General features: G+C 38.3%; 1 protein-coding gene across 2 annotated transcripts in view; it reads left to right on the forward strand.

The window, feature by feature from the left end:
• INPP5A (inositol polyphosphate-5-phosphatase A) overlaps positions 1 to 22,561 on the forward strand; it is a 198,450-nt gene that overhangs the window by 153,696 nt on the left and 22,193 nt on the right. For both annotated transcript variants that reach the window (XM_035329692.1, XM_035329691.1), the window contains exons 10-12: positions 4,012 to 4,107; positions 4,437 to 4,511; positions 18,032 to 18,105. In XM_035329692.1, coding sequence (XP_035185583.1) covers positions 4,012 to 4,107; positions 4,437 to 4,511; positions 18,032 to 18,105 — 245 coding nt within the window. The remainder of the gene's footprint in view (positions 1 to 4,011; positions 4,108 to 4,436; positions 4,512 to 18,031; positions 18,106 to 22,561) is intronic.

Genomic DNA, 22,561 nt, shown 5'->3' on the forward strand with positions numbered 1-22,561 from the left:
TTTTTCAAAACAATTTTGTTGACATAATTGCAAGCATGCAATAGTTCAGCTCACACATGAAGAGGTGGACTCAAGTCTAAAGAATGCTCAGAAAGTGGGTGTGCAGGATGAAAAAGCTGCAATTTTCAACAGAGCACTACTAACAGTAAGCAATAGTGTAGTTCACAGCAATTCAGAGTGTCTCCATACACGTGCAATATAAAATGCAATTATATAATACACAATGTATTACATAATATTGTATGTATATGTAATACAAATTTGTTTTAATATCTTTACCCCTTTTAAATATAACTATGCAGAAATACAGTCTAAAAAATGTTAATGTGTTGTGTATATAGTGGAGCAGATCTGTTTTGAAGGCTGCATTTATACTGTAAATTAGAGGGCTTTCAATATCTAAAGACTGCAGAGTTTAGAAGAAATTCTAGATTTGTCACTGTCAATATTAAATAATTTCTACATAATACTACATTTTTATTATGTTCCAAGGCAGTTATCAGAAAAGTTATTCCTATGTTCTACAATTCACTACACAGAAATGATTGTGAAGCATTATTAAAAAGATTCTTTGAAGCATCTGCCTGCATAGACAGTACATGTGAAAACTGTAATAAGACATGTCTGTGTTTGCTAAGCAAAGGCTGAATGGTGAATTCTCTCTGAACTCTGAATTCAGTTCTGCTGCAAACGTTTTAGCCAAATTTTGTTGAAAAAAGAAAAGAAAAATTGAAAAAAAAAAAAAAGATAACTTGGGTAGAAGAGTTTTGACATCTAATCCCCATATTCTAATTTTGCAAAAGAGTACTTTTGAGGGAGTACCTAAAAGGAAACAGTGTGTTTTCATAGCATTTTAATTTTCTTTACCAGCAACAAAAAATCCCTTCATAAGTAGACTTGTCTAAAAAGGCACATGTTCCCGAAAGTTTTCTGCTTGGGTGACTACGACTTTGTAGAAATTGAAAGGAGGAGGAAAAAAGGAATGCTCCAGCTTGTATAAGAAATGAACCTTTGCCCAATCACTTTTTGTCTGTGAATAAGGTAACTTTTTGTGCGTGTGAAATTTGAAAGCAATAAGGTATGTGGGTCCTTTCTCTTTATTGGTTCTCAAGAGTCGATCGCGTTGTTTTTTGGGTTTTGTTGTTTTTTGTTTTTTTTTTCTTTCAGAGCAGGCCTGAAGTTGTGAGATAAAGCAGCTCAGAAAAAAAAAAAAAATGTTCTCAAGCAGATGCCTTTAAGAGACAGAAATCATGAATTTCTTGAATTGCAACCACTCTGGGGGTGGCTACAATGACTTTTTGACAGTGACAGTAACTCTGCCTTGTCTTTTCGAGCCCTTCTTTGGCCCATTCACTCTGGAAAGCTGCTTAAGCGCACTTAAGCGCATTAGCATTTGGATGCTAGGGGACCGTATTGACCCTCATTTGGAAAGTTTAAATGAGTGAAAGATGGAGCGATTTGTTAGGGCTTTAGAAACCGGCTTTAGAGAGCGGTGAGTTTTCCGCTTTGGTTTGTTCGGTTGCTTGTTCTAATCTGGTGCGCTTTTTAAAGGCAACCAGACTGATTTGTGACACATGAGCCCAAAGCGCTATTTTTTGGGGTTTGACCCGATTAGCTAATCTGTGCTTTGAATTTCAATAGCGGTATCGGAGGGAGTGCACATTGGGAATGGCTAGCTCGTGGATTACCTCATCGGGAATTGCCTGCAGACGCAGATGGCAAAACTATAATTAAGTGTAGAAACAGACAAAATGGGTCCAAAGCTAAACTGGAGATGAGAGAAGCGATGAGGTCTGTCCTCGAAGCAAGGGACAGCAGTAGCGTGCTCCCCAGCAGCTTCATGTGCCTCTCCGCTGCCATCCCAGCTGCAGCGGGTCAAGCGAGCTCCTGCCAGCACCTTCACTCTCTCCTCCAAAGCCATTCGGAAAACACTTCAAAATTCTGCTATGCAGATTAATTTTTCAAAGAGCAGCCCACATCTGTGTTCAAGTAACCAACACCTTGTCCTCCAGTGATAGTTCTGACTCCACATGCACCTGTTGCCCTCTTTGGGCCTTGGTTGCGCCAGGTTTTTCAGGATAAAACTCGGATGTAGATGTTTGTAATCTGTAGACGTGGAGCTGCCTATTTGGAGAAAAAAAATCAAGAAAAATCTGTCAGGCAAGGGCATAATATCTTCAGTAAAATGAGGATTCGGCACCAGTTCACAGACATGAAGAAAAAGATGAGATTTGTATTTCACTTTTACTGAATCACACACAAGTTATTATCCTTTAAAAATGGAATTGCTCAGCTTTGCACTTCTTGTTTGTACTGTGGCAATACACAGAGCCCTTTATCAAGGGTCATTTTATTTTTTGTCAAATTGAAAGAAGTTGTTTTTGGACAGATAATTCCCACTCTAGCACTGATAACCTCAGCTGAGTTTTGGATTATTTTGAAGCAGGTGAACTTTTTTTTTAAACACATGCTTGGCATCTCCTTCAAAAGAAATTCAGAATGGGGAAATGAGAAGTAAGCTGTAGTTTCATGATATTGTGTCTGATAGATACTTCACTTCTAATAATGAATCCCGATATATGTTGTTATATTTTTGGAGGAAAGAAGCATGTGGTCAGATGTGAAATTCCCCATTACCAAAGAAAACACTTATTTTATAAGGGAATAATATCATGCAAAATGACAAACTTTTCTGGCCATTAAGAAAAGGAAGAGAACACACAGAGCAGGGAAGTCACCTGTGTCCCCATTCTCAGCTGAATTATTTTCCTTGAGCAAGCTCTTTATTCAGATGGATATTCTTTACCAAACCTTGTCCAAGGCTGTGCACAGATGCTATCCGCCTATAGGTGGCCATACTAAATCGAGGAAAACTGAACAGCTTCCCACGTATGAGTGCCCATCTTGGCTGTTTTCTCTCTTGGAGAAATAATAAGCTTTCCACAACGCCCCTTTCAGCCTTTTGCTTTGTAGCTTCCAGCAGCCCAAGCAGATGGGTTGGAGCAGCATCAAACACTGTCTGGAAGGTTTGCCCATGTTGGATAACTGAAGAGCACTTTGTGAAGCCTGCTACCCCACACTAGAGACATAGTCTGTCTGCATTATAAGCACTTATCAAGTTAAAGTTAGCTAAAAGTATAGGTTCAGTGTATCTAAAATATGATTTTAGGTTAAATACATGCTAAACCGCTTTGCTGAGGGCTTCAGACTTTCACCTCTTACAATGTACCAGAGCAAGCCCTTTAAACAAGTTCTGTATTACTCTCTAGGTCAGCCTTCCTTACTGTTAAAACTGGACCACAACTCGGCTAGTATCTAATGAGCCAAGGCCTGACTCTTCCTTTGAAGTCCATACCTTGAGCCCAATGAAGTGTTGATTTATAATACATTTTAGATACCCAATCATCAAAATATCTAGAGATGTGATGTTGTCTTTTGTTTGAAAGAACGGTGTATGAGCAGTTTGCTATCAAGAATTAACTTTGAAACTTAATGTCAGATCATTAAGTATGGCTGGGATTTTCAAATTACACTTGGGGCATTCATTCACAAGGCAGAAGTTTTGGCAAATGAGTTAAGCTGCAAGACTCCAGTGCCAAGGTACTTAGCGGCTTTTTAAAATGTGGTACATAAATAAGTAGTGCTGTGGAGTCATCAGCTGTAGGAAGTGGCTTTTGTGAATGTTTACAATAATGCGTGATACAATGTCAGACCTATGAAAGAACCTGTGTGCATGGCAATAAGTTAAATGAATATTTGCTTTATTTGATTGATACTTTATTAATAGTGTCTGTTTCTCTCCAAACAGTAATTCAGTGTATTATTTTAAATCCATCATGAGAGGAAGTCACTTAAATAAGCAATGCTCCGTATTTTGACCTTCAGCAAATCATACTTTCAGATGTCATTGGATCAGCACTTGAAGACACAAAGATTCATCAAGTTCAATAAAATGTGGTCTCATCTTTTGTTTAAACATGTTTCTCTTTCTCCCTTTGTGTTTTTTATTAGACACTATGTGCGAAGGCTACAATGCAGACTATCCGTGCAGCTGACACAAATGAAGTAGTCAAGCTAATATTTCGTGAATCTGATAATGACAGAAAGGTAAACAACTTAATGCCCTCTGTACCCCCTGTGTAAATAGAAACTGTTTAACGTTCACTTTCTTTTCTACAAAGAACGAATATAGTTGTTTCAAACTGATAATTTAAAGGGAGGGGTGGGATATAGATTGTCACACCTAATGCACAGTTAATTGGATTTTTCTAACTGATTGCCAGTCAACCAAATGGCCAAGCTGATGAGGAGCTTTAGACGCTTAGAGACATGCAGTTTTAAAGGGTTGCATGTATCTAAAAGGGTTGCTTCCAACAGCGGTGTATTTGATACCTGAATCCCAGAGCTTTGCTAAACTTTCTCCTCTGATTTTTTAGGTTATGCTGCAATTAGAAAAGAAGCTTTTTGACTATTTTAATCAAGATGTTTTTAGAGATAACAATGGCACTGCGGTAAGTTCGTTACTAAACACTGTTGAAGGAATAAGTTGGAAACTCTCATACAAATTGTGTTTTTATCAGCCCTTTATCGTTATTAGTCCTCCTGTCTACAGAAAGAAAAGCTGATTCATCCAAGATGGTAACTGCTCCAACTTTCCTCCTTAATTAGGCAGTTATTTTGATTGCAGCTTCTTAATATCTTCATAACTTACTTTATTTTTCATAGAAAAAATGTAAATGAAATGTATGTGACCTCATCCTCTGTCTTCCGTTTCCCATTTCTTCAAGCACACTTTCTTTACTTGTTCTTCTCTGTGCAGTTCCTAATAACTTTAAAAAAAAGCCTTTAATGCAAAACTGCTCTGAAAATATCTGTATCTTCTGAGTATACAAAGAATAATAGAAATGTGTGAATAAATAAAATAGAAAGGTCAAAACCTGCAACAGGCTAGCACTGTTTGGGCAGTCATATACAGTTTCATAAGCAGAGAAAGCAGACAGGGACCACTAGCCTTTTGATTTGTAATGAGAACTAGATTTTTTTCTGTGGAGAATGACTTTATATCTTCTTTAAAGTTATTTTATTTCAAAATATAGCCACTTCATTTTGGAAAATCTCTGTATCGTTGCTTGCAGTTTTCTCAATTTCATTAAAGTTTCCTAGGAGTTTTGTATCTAAAACAAAAACATAAAGCACCCATAATGAAAAATGAAAAAAAAAAAAAAAAAAAAAAAAAAAAGCACAGATGATAGATACCTACTGCATATGGGAACCTTACTGGAGATTTCATTGACCTGACCCTCTGCTTATGGAAATTGGTCCAACTTCACTGACATCAGAACTAAGCTCCTTGTTTCAGATACAGGTCTGTCTATGTATGCATAAACTAAAAGGATTCACATGTTGAATGTTCTGAGCTACACAAGTAGGGCAGGCTATGCCAGACAAACAAAACTTTTAGAAAACTGTGTTCTATGGAAACTGTCAACACAGTGTGCCTGCTCACAAAGTGTATTGCTACTTATTGCATAGGGAGGGAATGTATACTGGACCCATGGCTCCCTCATCTCTATCTTCTTCTCTTCTACCTACAGCATGTTCTCTTGCTGTTCATAGACAGCCAGGTTGTTTGGAGAGCTGTCAGCAAGGATCCAGGGCAAGGAGGATAACCAAGGCCCCTTTACTCACCCCCTCTGTTTATAAGTTAACTCACACCTAGAAGGTTAATTCCATCAGAGAATCTGAGATCTCACTCATTTCTGAAGTCAGGAAAGTTGGATGAGTCAGATTCATGAGGAAAGTGAAGATGTTTCTTGTTTAAGCATTTGTTGATGTCCATTGCATTCACTGGGACTGCTTTTCCTACTTGAAGCATATCTTTCATATGTGGCGTATACCCACCACAAGAAATATCTGTGAGGCAAGGTAACTTAAAAACACAGTTCCTGTGAGATACGTTTTTGTTTTGTTTTGTTTTGTTTTGCTTAATTGAGAAGGTGAAAAAATCCTTGTGAAATACATAGCAATTGTTTTTTCATTGATGTTTTTCAGTTTGGGGGATATTTAATGCAGAGTAATAACACTAATCCCAATTCCAGTTTCTATAGGTAAATCATACGATTTTCCTCTACATCTATTGCTATTATATTTTAGCTTTTTTTGAAACAACCCAAATATTTGTCATGTTGATTTTTTTCCCCAGTACATTATTGAAGCTGAGCAAAGCTATTCTTTTTGCTGCCATTTACCACATCCCTAGTGGTACTTCAGATGACTGCTGGTTGGCTTTACATATGTGGGCACAGTATGCAAAAACACAGGCAGATTCCCACTTAAGCACATTCCATCTCAAAATCAGCAGTCATTTCATTCATGCATCAAGAAGCAGGAAATCTTCCAGATCAAACATGGAAGGAAAAGATAAACGATATAATGAGCCATTGGAGATAATCTAATCTTCATGGTCTAGTTAAACACGCAGCACCATGATCACTAAAAACAAACTACCTATCTAAAAGGATAAATGTCTCTGTGCCAAATTCAACCCAAAAAATCCATCGCATCCTTCATCAACCACCGGTCTTGTACCAGGCTGACAGAAATTTAATTCAAGCTGGCTCCTGAAAATAATTATTGTATTTTAAGAGTAGTAATCATTGGTCGGGACATGATTGAATGTGTCCATGCCTATTGACTTTTTCTATGATTTATAGCTTTGTTTAGTCGATATTCCCATCGAAATTGTATAATTAATTATAAGTGGGGCTGTCAGGTCTGCAGGATGGAGTGCCCTGATGAGTATTTGGGAAGATTAAATTTTCCTTAGCTGTACCAATGCAAGGCTTGGGAATTTTCACAGCACTATGGCTGTTGGATAAAGATGTTTTCTGTGTGTTTAGCAACTGCTTTAGCTCAAAATCCATTGATTTTTTTTTTTTTTTTTTGTCAGTGTGATGTCTCTTCAGTAACAGTGGAATGTGTACTGATGTGACAAGACCTGACAAGTATTTATTATCAACAGGCTACTTTATCATTGTCCATGCACAGTTATTCCTTCCTTTTTACATTGTAATCAACAAAAGGAATCTTAAGATATATTTATAAAAATAAGTATTTTTATGAAAAATCTGATGTAGATACAAGTTATCTCTTTAACAGAAATTCAGTTTGAAACTCATGAAGTCATCTGTCAGGTCTAATTTTTCCAGACTTATCTGTAGCTTATTCCAAATTTATCTTAGCAATTATCTGTATTTATCACCTTGAAGTGCAATAACTATTCTGTATCATTTTATTTTGGGAAGTGGACACCCAGATTTATTAAACTGTTTAGTGACAGAAAAAAGAGAAAAGCTACTTGAAAGGAGCTGTAACATAATGCAGAACCATCTTGATACTTAATTTGTATGTTCAGAATTGTACATCTAGGTCGTAGTACCCTAGATGAACCAGGGCATAACTCTAGTAACTACTACAGAACTACCATGTCTAGATGCTATGGAGAAGGGAGTTACAGAATGGCAATCAAAATGCAAAAGGTGGGACGAAAGGAGGTACAACATGCAGTGTTTCACCTTAATGTCACAACAATTACAGTTGAAAGAGTTGCTTTTGAGTTGAAAAAAGCTTAACACCTGCGACTTTGACAGTAGCATACAGCCAAGCTGTGCTATACAGCACTGTTTGTGTTCTGCTCTGGAGACTTTCCTCTGAATGGTGGGCAAAGAAATGAGGCATCTCTAATCTGAGCTGGCTTCTTGCACTCTTCAAGAGGCGGAAGTCTCTGGCTGCTAACTCTGACCACATCCTAGCCACACCTCTTCTGTGCCCCTGCTCCTCACCCACCCAAGAGCATGAGCAGCTCATGCACAAGGGAGAATGTGGGGGATGCCTAAGCCTTCTGCACAGGCATCCTGAGTGGGTCTGCAGTCTGTCTACCATCCCTGACCTTACACTAACTCACCAATATGTCATTCACACAAAACCTGGATGTAGCTTTGGATTTGCCAGCTCTCAATTGAGTAAAATTACCATGCCAGTGGTATCAGGAGAGTAGCATTGTGCAGGGAGTTCATGAATAAATCTACACTTTTACAGCATTTTTTTCAAATTCCGTAATCATTTGTGATGAATTATGCTATAACTGCTTTTTGGTTTGTTTATTTTTTTCAAAAAAAAATCTTCTATTTGGGAGTTCAGCCTTAATTTTAAAATACTAAAATGAAATAGAAGGCAGAGATAATAATTTAATGAAAAATAATGATCGTGTTATTGATTTATGCAAAAGAAGCACAAGTTAAATGCTATTTCTTTAGTAGTCAGTTAAATAAATATAGAAGAAGACCTTAAAAACTCTTTATGACTACAGAAGAATGATTAAATCATTAGGAATCATTTTATAATCTTTAACCGCAGTCAGAAATGAGAAATGGGTCATACATTCATATATTTCATATTAAACATATTAAGGAATCAATCCAGATGGAAACTAATGTATTGTCCTTAGGATTTTGACCATTACTGTGTAATGAAAGTAGTCTGTGAATTAATTTTCTTAAGAGTTAGACGTGATGTTATTTCTACTAAAATCATAATCTGTTTTGTCCGTTGATTTTCATGGAAACTGGTGGCTAATTATGTATCTCTGCTCACGCTGGCCTTCCCTGCTTCCTGCTTGTTCCTGAGCAGGTGGCCTGTCCTATGCTGTTGGCTTCAGCTCTCACAGAGACGACTGCCCTGACAGTCCTTTTTGTCAGCTGCTCCTCCTGCCTCTCTTACTTGGAGGTAGAAGAAGTTAGGCTGAGGGTGCCAGCTGTCCAGTCAGTCCTGGGTAATCAGATAGTTCGGAGGACACTGTTGCATTATCACACACTGTCAGCATTAATTCCAAAACAGATTCCAAAACAGATGCAAGATAGTTATGCAGGAAAGCAGTGTTCTCCAGCCTATATACCAAAAAAAAAAAAAAAAAAAAAAAAAGAGCTTCATGTTATCAGTGGTCAAATATCTTTTAGTCGTCCTTATATTGCAGAGAACTAACGGTAGATTTCTACAGTGAACACTGTCTTTATTCAATGTCTATGTTATGAACAACAAAATCAGTCTTTGAGGGTAGATTCCCTTTATTCTGTGTGTCTGTTTAGCTTTGACAGATAAGATACAATGTGAGAAGAAAATTGTAATGTGCTATAAAAATGGGTTGAATTGTAAAGGTCTTGTTCTCCCTATGCCAAGTAATGATTAAAAGGGATCTGTTATTATACTAATTAACCTAGAGGTGTTTCTACAAACAGTTGAGGTAAACATGCTTTTAAATGATGAGTTACTTGATTGTGTTTTTTATTTTAATATTCCTGGGAAATCCTAAAAGGATATGGGCATCAAGAAGAAAGGGTTAGTCCATCAGGGACCTTTATTAAGCTTTTTGTGAGAATACGTGCACTCATGAAGGTTAAGGATCTGGCATCACTGAAAATGTATTAATCAACAGACAAGATATAGCACAATGCACTCTTCCCAATGGCCTTGGCTCTGACCCTTTTAAAGATAATGGGAGTACTGTCCACTAAGAACTAGATTAGGACGATCAAGTGCATTTCATCAGGGTTTGACTTGAACCATGATCCCAGAGGTGAAAAGGCAGAGGTTTATCCACTGAGCCAACCAGCCCCTGTCCAGATAAAATCTTGAATATGATGTATAAGGGCAAATTAGGATGGAGGAAGGAAATTGATTGCCTAGGATCATTGTTACCTAGGACTGGTCATAAGAAAATCCTAGGCATCCTGAACCTGCCTCTTTTATTTAAGGTGGTCATCTGAGATGCCTGATTTTCATAATGATGCAGGTAGGAAAATGGCTTTATGCTCTCCTCCTTTACTCATGAAAAGGTATTCCCATGGTTGGAATTGCATTTGCTTATGCAAATTATTGTTAATGTTCAGTTGACGTGCCATTGGATACACTGCAGAATGAGTAATGACAGAGATCAGGAATATTACCAGTAAATTCTTCGTACTAACAAACATTAGTGTACATCTAGATTAAGTATTGTCTAAAGAGCAAGTCCAACATCTGTATTTGTGCTCTGTAATCTAGCCTGTGGTCAGCATGATCTGCTAACATGGTTTGACCTAAGGACACTCCTTTTAACCTTTATGGGATCCAAGAGACTATCCAGAGAGGCACTGTTTGCATGTGTATTATGGTCCTCAAGAGTTTATGGATCTCACTGTCATCCCTTACAGGTAATACTTGCATATATAGAAAAGCACCCTGCCTGGGCTTTCACATCTTGCCTGAAGTCTTTGGCGATACAAATAAAGATAGAAAGGTGCTTAATATTTTTTACCCTGAGTCTCTGCAACAGCCAAATCCTTTTGAATTTTCCAGGCATGCCTGATAACCTCCCTGTAGTTTTACATGAGATGTAAGACTGAAGGATACTTCTGTACAAAAAATACGGCTTGAGAGGAGAGCAGAATGTCAGTCACAAGGAAGCAGACATGAGTTCACGCCCTGCTGGCCCTCCCTGGGCAGCCCTGCCAGTAGGCTCTGGCAGCTCCAGAGATGGAAGGGTATGAATTTGAATCCCCTCTGGGAAAGAAGCCCTGCAAACGCAGGTGTCTGGAAGTCTCAGGTGATGTTTCAGGGTGCCCGGTTGCCCGCAGGAGCAGCTGGGCGGCTGACCCCGCAGCAGGACACCAGTCACAGCAGGACCGTAGGACCCACAGGTCAGCCCACCCTGCGGGGGCCTGGCTCAGGGTTTCAGCCTCAGTGCGAGTTTTGCCCAGCTGAGAAGCGAGGGTCTTAGTCTTTACTCAGAAAAGGTTTTTTATCATTCTGCAATACTAAGACTGTGTTGTACGTGTTTTTATGCTTTTGTGAAATTGCAGTTGCAGACTGACAGCACAACACATGCCACTATTAACTGCCTGAGGGTACAAATTCATGTTACATTTCACAGTAAGAGATGTAAAATTTAACAAAATAATACACTAGATCTGTCACATTTGCAAGCAGGATACTCCTAATTAAAATCTTCTGTTGTTAAAGTTGGCAACAACCCAGGCTTTCTTGCCATTTTGAAGGAGTCATATATTACAAGCTGTTGTTCTGTTTATGAATTACAATAATGTTCAAGTGTCTATTTCTGCAAACTTCTGAAAAAAGGCAATTTACATAAATGCAGTATTGCAGAGTTACTTTTTTTAAATCAGTGCAAGCACAGGAATCCCAGGAGAGGGAGTGACAAAAGCCACTTTTTGCCATTAGAAGATAAGTGGAGTGCATGCAGACTTTCCCTAGGTGGTAAAGTCCCTGAGGACTGCTCGCCAGGAGGCCCTGGCTGCTCTCACCTTGCGTTGGTATCCAAAAGATCACCCAGTACCGGCTGGGGCACAGGATGATGGAGCCGTAGTCGCAGTGTTTGAAAGCAGTGAAAATGTGTGCAGCATTTCAGATGCTTGGGCTCTTCCTTGGGCACTGTGGAGCTGAGGGACAGAATGTGATTTGCTTTTGCAGAGCAGTTTTGGTGAAGAGCTCTGGGGATGTCAGTGGCCCTTTTGTTGTCAGCAGAGTGCGAATGGGGATAACTGCTGCTGCGCAGTGAGAGCTTGTGCTCAGCCCTGCTGAGTGCTTTTAACGTCTTAACTAGTTTACTCTTTGCACGTGGTTAACTGTAGTCTCCTTACTGAGAACTAATTACCTGAATAATACAACAGGATTCTGAATTAGTTCTCTTAAAACAACAAAAATATCCCAGAATGAGATCTGGACTCTGCTGCGTGTTACTGAGCAGAGGGATGACTGAGCACTGGGGAACTGCTAGCAGGTTGTTGAACTTCAAAGCTTACCCATGCTAGTGGTTTCAGCGCGAAGTCAATGTACTTGGATTCAAAGGGTCCAGACAGGACAATTAAGAAAAACAGGATAATATGCAGAAGACAAGCATGTGATATTTTGACAGGGGGCACAAACTCTGCTGGAAAATTTAAGGTGTATGTAATTAGAGAAGTTTGAAGGAGCTGTTCTATCCAAATCGGTGTTGATGTGTGTGTGTAATATGGGACCAACAGGGTACTAAATGTCTTACAGAATGAAAAATGCTGCTTTACATGAACTTCTAGAAATGCTTGTTTTAGGCCATATTCTGCTAGCTGAAAGCCCTGAGTCTTGAGCACATTCCTCTGCAGCATGCCAGTTGCTTACTCTGCCCTACCCAAAAACTGAACACATCACCACTTTGCAAATCAGTCACTGAAATCAAAATCACCATTGCTTTTCCATAGCCGCTCTCACAGTCTTTCTCCCCCAGGAAAGGAGTGGTGCCCGTGTGGTGCTCAGGACTCAGGCTGTGCTCAGCCCTCTGCCTACGCCCTGCAGCACAAATCAGGCTAGGGGAGCAAGAGGAATGTGCAAATGGGAAACTCGACAAGGAAAAGGGAGCTGCAATGAGGCAGAGCCAATAGGAGTCTCCAGTAATTTCGCTAGTGATCAATAGATTTCAAGAGAAACTATGGTTCTTTCTAAACATTTTAAACAAGCTAAATATTTCTGTAACAGAAATACTATTTTAAAATACATTTTCCAGTCCAGTTGTCTGAAAAAGTTGGGATACTTGCTTGAAAATATGCATGTCCTTTAAAGTGCCAGAATGTCTCCTGAGAGAGACAGATATATCATCAAAACAAGAACAAAATGTTTTTCTGAGTGAACTTCAAGTGAAATAAAAAGTTTTCTGATTTAGTACAGGCTCAGGGAGCCTTTGGCACCACCTGTGCCTAACTGTTCTAATGCTAAGAAAAGTATATGTGGTGCATTTTCCTGTGTGCCAAATATCCACATTCATGTGGAGTTCATGATATGACAACACTGCCATTCAGGATGTACAGACAGATTCTCAGAAATATGCAGAAATGCAATGATATACAAAAGTAGTGTTAAGTGGTGTGTTTTTATTCAATATATATAAATATTATTATTAGTTTTTTGCTATGAAAACTGATTTTAAAGAATGGCTTTATGAGAAAAGGGAAATTAAGATTCAAAATAGATAATAATTGATAATTTTACTAAGTCTAAGCTAGAGAAAACAGTAGCTTTAAATAATGCCAGAGCAGAGTTGTGTGTAACATTTTCACAGATAGATGAGACGGATCAGGATATCCACAGACCTTTATTTGAAGTCAGTAGACTTCTGAATCAGTTTCTATTTTTTTCTCAGCTGGAAAGCTGGATTAGATTGCTGTATTTCCAAAGTCTTTTGAAAAAAGTGTATGCCATAGAAGTCTGGCAAAGGGGTTTACAGTGACCACTGTCCATGTATTTTAATTCTCTAAGGTCATTTCTGTATGCTTATCTACTTTTTTTTGGTCTGAAACTTCATTTCCCTTTCACAGCTGTGAATTCTCTGGTGGGCCCTGGAGATGGATTTGATAAATGCTGCTAATATCACCTTCTGATCTAACAATGCTCTGACTTTGGTCTGTAGGTCTTGATGAGTAATTGCCGTTGTTCTACTCCAATGACTGAATTAAGTTGCCCTGTTTTAAAGGGTTCATACTTGTGTGATTTTAGCCAAGGTGGCCTACCAAGCATACCGATGGACATTGACCTTTTCAGAGTGCCTCATTGCTTTAAACTGAAGCAAGCAAAATTACCTTGATTTCTACAACTGGCTAAACTCTGTTGCAGTCCTTTGGTTTCTATCAAGCTAAACAATACCCACATTTAGTGTTCCAGATAAATGTTATCTTTGGCCAGAATGTCCGCTGCTTTCCATATACAGCCCCAGCAGCTACAAGGAGAGTGGACTGAGCTCGGTTCCAGCCCAGGGGTGAGGGAGTTCACTGGAATACCCTTCAGAAAGATTGCGGTGTTAAGCCATCAGTCCAGTCTTACCCACTGGCACACGGGTTCTGCAGACTGTGCCTGTGCAGGATGGAAAAACAACAGTTCTGATAATTCCCTTGGGAGGTGATGGGCACTGCAGCTGATACAGGCAACAGACATAAAGGTTTTTAATTCTACTCTTATTAAATAGGGAACATCCTTTAATGCAAATGCAATCATTCTTTAATTCTGTGCAAAGAACTTAATTGCTATCAAGTTGACCCATGTAGGTCAATAGGAGCTTGAGTATGCAAAATAATGGAAGTATTTAGCACATGCAGTTTATGAAACAAAAATATATAACTTCAGACTGTGAAATCCCATTGATAGATTTAACCTGTTTTTTAAAACAATACTCTTCCCTATGGTTCTTTTTGTCACAGTCACAGGCCAGTGGATGTGTACTGTGTGCATTCTTAATCATGCTGCATCTGTATTCCCCGAGGTGTATCGTCTCTTTGTCTCACGGAGTATCAACTAACTATAGTTGTATTACTCACATGTATGGATGGCATTTTGATTTGGAAGATGTTAATCAAATGTTCACGTTGGGCTGGTAGCTGGATATTGGAAACAAAATATCTTGACAGAATATCAGCAACTCAATGGTTAGAGCAGATAAAACAGCCCTTACATAATCCTTGCAATATTTTATGTATGAATACATAGGTGAAATTGAGTTTGGGAAAAAAAAAAAAAAAGTCTTCTGAACTGCTTGTGACAAATAGTTCTAGGATTAGCTTACAGACACAGCATTTTAAAATCTCTGTGCAATTATTCAAATTACCCCATAACATCATGTAACACCATAACAATTTGCTTCTTAAAGATGACCATGTAATAAGTAAATTAAATTGAACAATATATTGATTTTTAGGCTTTAAACTGTTTTTGTTTTTTGTTTGTTTTGTTTTGTTTTTGTTTTTGTAATTTCAAAGTCATTTAGAGTGAACAGACATATTCATGCTTACTGTTATAGCAATGATATTCACAATGCTGTTTAATGTACCATATGTAAGCAAGTGAGAAATTTGTGCTGAAAATATCCATGAATAGATTTTTTTTAACACAGTGCATATGCTTTAAAAATAAAGACGTTGTCCTGTGATATTTTGACTACTTTTCTGTATGAGGTGGCATACATTAATTTTCATTAATTATCTATAGTGCTAAGGAGCACCAGACACCCATGTACCTGCCATAAAGCAAATGTAATGAATTGGTGGCTGTGTCAAGTCTCTTTCCTTCTCTTCAAGTTGGGTTGAAGTAAAGTATCATCTATAATTGTGATAAGGCCTAGGTTTTCTTCAACAGTAATCTTGCGTTTTGAGATTGCAGTCCTGAATGAGAACCAAAGTGCTTTTAAGACAAACATCAAAAAGAAAGTAGTGGTTAGAGCATGCTCTTCTACTGAAAAATTAACTTGAGTTTTCTTAAAATGCACGATTCAAATTTTCATCATTTCTTGCCCTCATCTCTCCCACTATCTGAAGCGGTATCAGGTAAGTAAAGAAAAGCTCTTAGGTGGGGTTCACACTACACCATCCTGAACGCATGAAGGATTTGCCATTTTTCTTCATGAGAATGAGCAGATGTCCCTTTGTGTTTTGTGGACACATTTGTGCAGAAGGTCACAGCTATTGTAACTTAGTCACTTAATATCTAGGAAAAAATACTTTGTTAAATTGAAATAATTATTAAAATATAGCAAGACATAAAAAATATGTCCAAATAATCCGCTCCGGTTAAAATATGTAACTGTTTTACATATGAGGATGCATTGTCTACAATGAACATTCCCTATGTATCTCTCTTAGGCACCTACTTGGGCTTAGACATTCAGCTAGGTCATCACGGGGTTTTGGCTTTATCATTATTAGTTTAATGATGTCCATTTACCTGAGAAAACTTGGAGAACAGATAGAGAGTCCATCACATAATACAGTCTTGTTCCTATTATCAGTCCTCTGTCACCAGTGTCAGCAGCTCATCTGCATAGCACAGATACAACTAAACAAGCAACTGCAGCAAAAAAAATATCAGAGAAACTTATCTGAATTATAATGCATGTCTGAATACTTAGTCCTCCAAACGCTGGCTTTCATTTAGTTTGCAAATATCATTATAGCAATAACGATCTGAATGTATAAAATTTTGAAAGTGTGAATTGGTGTGAGAGGACAATGGTTCTATTTAACATCTCTAGCCCTTGGAATGCTCATGAGTAATTTATACCATTGTGTTCTGTGGAGCATTGTTCTTTTATTCAGTTCTTGCAGTTTCACTCTTCAGAAATAGCCCTCTTTTTCCCGATGCCTTCACTTTCCTGCTCTGATATTTTTTACTTGGAAATAGCAGGGAAAAAAAGTATTTGTACTGTATTAATATATAAGTATCTCAAATAAACGTTTTTACTGGGAATAGTAGATCTTTTTTCCTATGATAGATTCATGTTGGACAGATAATTAAACAAGTGGGAACACATGGAACAGAAAAGTCACATTTGTTTTCATAGCCAACTCGTATTTATATGTAGTGGCTACACATCTGTCTATACATACTTAAATAAAGGATCACGGTCTGGAAACATGCTTGATGAATCATTTTTTCCTGAAGTGTGTTGATGCTACTTCATAGGAGCAGGCAGAACTGTCCCAACATTTTTAGGATTGAGCATATTATTAGTTAGATAGATACATGAGATGCAAGTTCCCACACAGAAGTTTATAAGCATTTATCCAAACATCTTGATTAGCAGGAGGTTTGAACGGGTGTTAAAATATGCAAAAATTAACTGCAATTATTTGCATTGTTACGTCCTTACTAGCATACCATCTCAAAGTTTGGCATCAGTTTGGCATCCAGAAATAGGGAAAGCTACCCATTATTTTGCATCTGTGTGTAGAAGTACATACACAAAGCAACACAGCAACTAGAAATGGAAGAAAACCGGGTGGGCCTTGGAGAGGTAGCTAATCAGCAGTGCAGGTGGTTCAGGTAGCTGCCTTTCACACAGATAATTAATGTGTACAAGTAGCTGCTAATTGCACATTTCAGGAATGATTTATGAGGTGGCAGAGGAGAAAGAGGGACACAATCTAATTTCTTTGGGAACCTCTGCCATTCATACAATGGTATCAGCACAGCTGTGAGATGGGACATGATTAATGAACAGTGGGCAAACACGCCACCATCATACAGGATACTGTTTTGATGACATGCTTGTCAAAATAGAAAGTGGCACTCAGAATGCCAGCCAGTAACAGAGTAGATTATGAGCTTTTTGTTTTTTACCTCACTAATTCACTTGGACATCAGGCTTAACACCAGCCATGGTTTTGAAATAAGGTTTTGTGTCCATCAGAACAGTTGTTGGTTTAGCATGGACTATTATTATTGACTTGTTATGAGCAGGTTTGTGTTGATGAACAAAGCCTACAGACATTTATTTCCTCTGTCATGGTCAAGGGAAAACAAATTTGGCAAGAAGTATTATTTATACAGGCCATGAAATCTAGACTTATGAATACCTCTGTGAAATACCTTCTTCCAGTACTACATCTTGGCTGCTGCCTGGGAACACATTTTACCTATTGTCACGTTTCCCTTTTTCTGCTATCTGACCTGCACCGCCCAAAATAGGTGTACAAAAATGCTGCTTGTCTTTGCTTAGGAAGAGTGATTTGCACATCCTTGTGTTTATTGTACCTTCTTATCTGAGCTAAAGATAATATAAAGTAATATGATACTTTTGCTGGCATTTTTGTGGGTTGATTAGAATATCAGTTTGCTGTACTCTTTTAATGCTAGCCTGGTTTATCTCTGAAAAGATTGGTAATAAAATTTTTTTAAAAATTGCCATCTTGAAATGTAAATGTACATACAGGTCACTGATGTAGAGAGCCAATGTTACGTGTTTCACTGAGATGAAAAGGAACATTTTGTACACTTTTCTCAATGAACTGTTTATATATCAGAATAGTATTGAGTGTTTTGCATTGCTTTAAAAACTATTATGAGGGGATATAGCTCAAGCTGTTTAATCAAGTCTGTTTGTTTCATTTTTCAAAATGTAGTGGGTTTAGATTGCTTCAGTTCAACATTAAAGAGTGAATATATTTATTTCTATCTTTTATAGCTTTTAGAATTTGACAGAGAGCTGTCAGTCTTTAAAGACAGATTGTATGAACTGGACATCTCATTTCCTCCCAGGTAAGATTCATATATAATCCATGTATTTAGCTAGTGAGCTAGCTAAAGCATAACTGTTACTAGCGCAGCAGGTAAAATGTGAGTGCGCCTATACATATTGTAGAAATCATAATGATCTTCATTCCCTTCACAACTGTTTACAGTCTTCCTACATCCCCTCAATTACTACATAAATTGTGCTCAATAGCTCATTGTTTGGATTGCACTGATGCAATCTGATGCTGATATTTTATAGCTGCATTTGAAATAAATCTGACATGCTTCTATGCTAAGAGATGCATAGCTACTGTTAAGCATTAAAGCCAGATAACCCATTAAAATACTTGACTGTAACTATTAGGACAATCTTTACATACAGCTGTTAAAAACTGGCTAGCAAATGGAACTCAGTGGAAATAGACTTGAAGTGGAGGTAAAAAGTGTAATGCTTTTGCTCAAGGTGGACTCTGAAGGGAGCAGCAAGAAAGAGTACAGGAACTTAGATTCTGTTTTTTCAGTTTCAGTAAGCGTGTTATATAACTATGTAGACTATTAACTATATAGACTATATAGACTATATATTTTTGCTTTTTTAATATGCATGCATGATTTTAATCTGATGTATTCTATAGATTAATTTTAGCCATGAATATACAAGTATTGTTATAAAATAAAACCAAGACTTTTGCAAAGGGTAGTCCTGTTCAGGGGAAATATACGGAAAATACTGTACATTTTAAAATGTGTGTAGACCCTTTCCAAGCGTAAAGAATTCAAGTCTCACAGTTGTTTTTAAGGGAAAGAAAAAGTGAAAGCTATAGTAAAGTTACAAGAAAGTTAGAATAAAGTTACAAGAAATCATTGTAGGGTAAATGTAGGAAACTTTTTAAATATATATTTAATACAATATTCTTGAATATTGCTATTTTGTCCTTTAGGAACAGACAGAAAGGTATGATGTTTTGGCATACAACAGGAAAAAATTTGGAAAGCTTGTCTATTTGTTATCATAATCTCATTACTTCTCACCAGCCATCTGCGATACTGATTATATTGATCCCTTGGGGCAATGGAAGTATGCGTGGAGAGGTTACCAGTGCTCTAAATTGTTCTTATTGATTGAGTATGATAACAGAAGACCAGCAGTGTGTACATCTCTGAGTGTATTTCATTAGTTGTGTACCTGTTGGGGGTAAAAGGAGGTGAGGGAAAATAGATATATATTTTTTTTTAACAGAAATATTCTTCCACTGGATTTCACCAACTTAGTCCTTTTTCTAAAATGAAGATCAGTTCCCTTAGTTTTCAGTGGAAACTTCCTATTTAAGATCAGTTTCTCTAATGATGTCTGATAAAACAAACATATTTTCTCGGTCTATATAAGTGACTGCGTAACTCAAACTCCAGCTGTCACCTCAGTTGTAGGAAGTCCCAAATTAAGTTTTTGGCCTACAAAAGCAAATTGCATGGCACATGTTGTATGTAAACAGCCTGGCTAGGCAAGATTGAGAACACTGCTTATTTTTAAAGCTCTCTATCATTTGTGCTTGCTTTTGCTACTTTCTGTCCTGTTTTGTAGGAGGGAATTTTGAGGGGGAGGGGAGAAGTTTGTGTTTTTTGTTTGTTTTGTTTTTTGTTGTTGTTGGTGGTGGTGGTGGTGGTGTTTTTGTTTTTTTTTTCTTACTTTACCAACCTGGGTTCAGGTTTTCTGCCTAAGAATTAAAATTATTGGGAAAAAGTCAAACAAAACTGTGCATCAATTTGGAAGCAAAGTGCAAGTCCAAGGAGACCTTTCAGCCACAACCAGATTTGGCAAAAATATCTTGTTGCTTGAATGGTTTGCAGATTCTTCAGACCTTTCTGCTAATATGGTTGTGTGTCATTCTGCTCTAGATCAAAGATCAGAAGTCTGGTGTGAGTAGTCTTTGTATCTAAGTTGTACTTTTGAACTCTGTGAAATGATGTGAACATTTTGGCTAGCTTTGAAAAATTTGCATTCACAGATTACATCAAAATCTCATTAGATATTTCTTTTTTTAGTGGCTAGGTTTCTTGCAAATAAAATGAACCCTTCTCCCCTTTACATCCAGTTGGAGCAAGGGGTGGGAGGAAATATTAAAGAATAAAATGCAGACAAAACGAACGCTGGAATCAAAATTGTTCCTACACATGCCTACTGTGCGGGAGCAACCTTGTAGGCATGCAGGAAAGGTGGATCCTGGAGACAGTGCTGGATCTCCAAGTAAGGAGGCCAAGACTTGCACAAGGAGCTGGAAGAGGAAAGCTTTAGCAAGTTAATTGCTGAGAGACTAAGACAATGAGCTGCAGAAAATGGAGGACTGGGCGAGTATGATCTGGAGCACTTAGGGAAAGTGATGGAAAGCTCTAGGAAGAGTGAGGTGGCCACAGGAACATGACAGAGAGTTGGTCTTGTCGTTCTCAGAAGGGGTAACTAGGAAAAAGGTTTTCTGTGTCCCTTTCTAGCACTGATCCACAGTGTGATCAACTGCTGCTGTCAGATGACAGGTGCCAAAGTACATAGGAACCCCCATCAGGTAAGGTAGCACCATTTCTCATTGAAATGCAGCTGGAATGGATCTTGGAAGGGGCATAATATAAGACTGTGAAGAAATGTAGGGAGAAAATGGAAGATGTTTGCGAAAAGTTAAAACAGGAGTAAATAAGAGGTCTGTGAGAGCTGCACATGAGAAGTGCTAGTGTTGCTATAGAACAAGCAGCGAGCATCAGGATGGTGGAGGGAGAGGGCCAAATTAGTGGGAGCAAACGGAACTAAATTAAAACGTTAGTCAGCTGCATTTATTCTCTTCACGGCCTCTGTATCTGAATACCTTGACACAGAGCATTAACATCCAAATGATGTATTTTGATCCCATTAGCATTTTAAGCTACTGTATCTACGGTATGAGGCTGTTATTATCTTATTTTAAAATATTAGATAAAGCGTTACACCAGAGATGAAGCTCTGGTAAAAAAAATAAAAAATAAAAAATAAAATGCTAGACCAGATGAAAATGTTGCATCCCAGAAGTCCTTCCCAGATTTTGATGTTTTCTAATCAGTATAATGAATGAAATTAAAGTATCCTGCAATATGAGCTAAGCCTCCCCCCCCACCTGCATGCTTTCAGACTTCAATAACCAATTACAGGAGAAGCACTGTGAGGCCACAGTGCCAACAAGAAGGGCAGTCACCAAGTTCTGATGGCAACTTATCCACTTCCAACTCCTTCTTTCTCAATTTTATTATTTGTTTTTGTTTCCTTGCAAAATCAAAGCCAAATCTGCATCATGTCTCTGTTTTGTGCACACCAGCAATATCAGAGATGAAGTATTTCATGAACCACAATATTGGCTTGCAAAGTTAAAGTCAAGGCACCTGAGCCCCAGGATCTGCATTACAGGAGCTGATGGGCTCAGGTCGCGTGCTGGGGTCCCCTTGTTCCTGCAGCACTCACCCCCCGCACCGCCTGCCTTGGGCATGTGGTGGAGCTCTGTGGAGGATGGCAGGCGCCCTGTCTCCAGAGCCCCTGCTGACCCCTTCCTTGAGCAGCAGCCAGCCATCACACTACTCTTGATTCTGTTGCCTTACAAGTCAGATGAAAAAACAAGGTCTTGACCACTTCTTGCCATAACATTTTTGCGAGTGTATAGATGTCTAGACAGAAGTTCTGGCCAATCTGGTAATTGGATTCCCCCTCCCCAAGCACACTGTTACTTTACTTGGGTTTGGTGGTATTCATCACTTCCTGCTCCAAACCGCTGTGGAGCGTGCTGGTGCCATGCTGATTGCTGTTCCCATTCAAGTGGTCACTGCATTGCAGTTGTAAAGGATGCTGACCTCTGCAGCTCTGCATAGGCTAGCTCCTTAACTTACCCCGGCATCTGCAAACCCACATCTGCCCTTCCAAGGTGCAGCAGACACTTCAGAGCAGGAACCCTGTCCAGCTCTTGGGAAATGGCTGTAAAGGGTCATTTACAGATTCACTCATTCCCTCTCTATTTGCACCCTGTTCCCAACTTTGGGAGCTTTGTGAACAGACTGGAGAGTGTGACTTGGAGGTACAGCAAACCCTTCCTCAGCCTCCAAAGGCCCATAGAGATCCAGCCCTGCAGCTGTTCTCAGCTGTGCCGAAGGGCAGCAGTGCAAGGAGTAAACATGCATCTTTGCCTGATAACTCACTCTGTTTCCTTTGTATAACTAGTAATAATAGCAGTGATAATAATAATAAATAATATTTTTTATATACTGAAAGCTGGCACTTTGTAAAAGATGCTAACACTGGGTTTATATAGCATGAAATTTATTTGAATTTAAGCAGATTTTAAAAAGTTAAAAACCTACTATGAAAATATTGATAAAATAATAAGATGTAAAACTGACAAGCTAAATTAATACATATTCAAAGATCAGATCAGCTGTACTTTAGCGTGTTTTTTCTCATCCATCCTTCCTTTGT

This window comes from Oxyura jamaicensis, chromosome 6, assembly GCF_011077185.1.
Source record: "Oxyura jamaicensis isolate SHBP4307 breed ruddy duck chromosome 6, BPBGC_Ojam_1.0, whole genome shotgun sequence".
Classification (NCBI taxonomy): Eukaryota; Metazoa; Chordata; class Aves; order Anseriformes; family Anatidae; genus Oxyura; species Oxyura jamaicensis.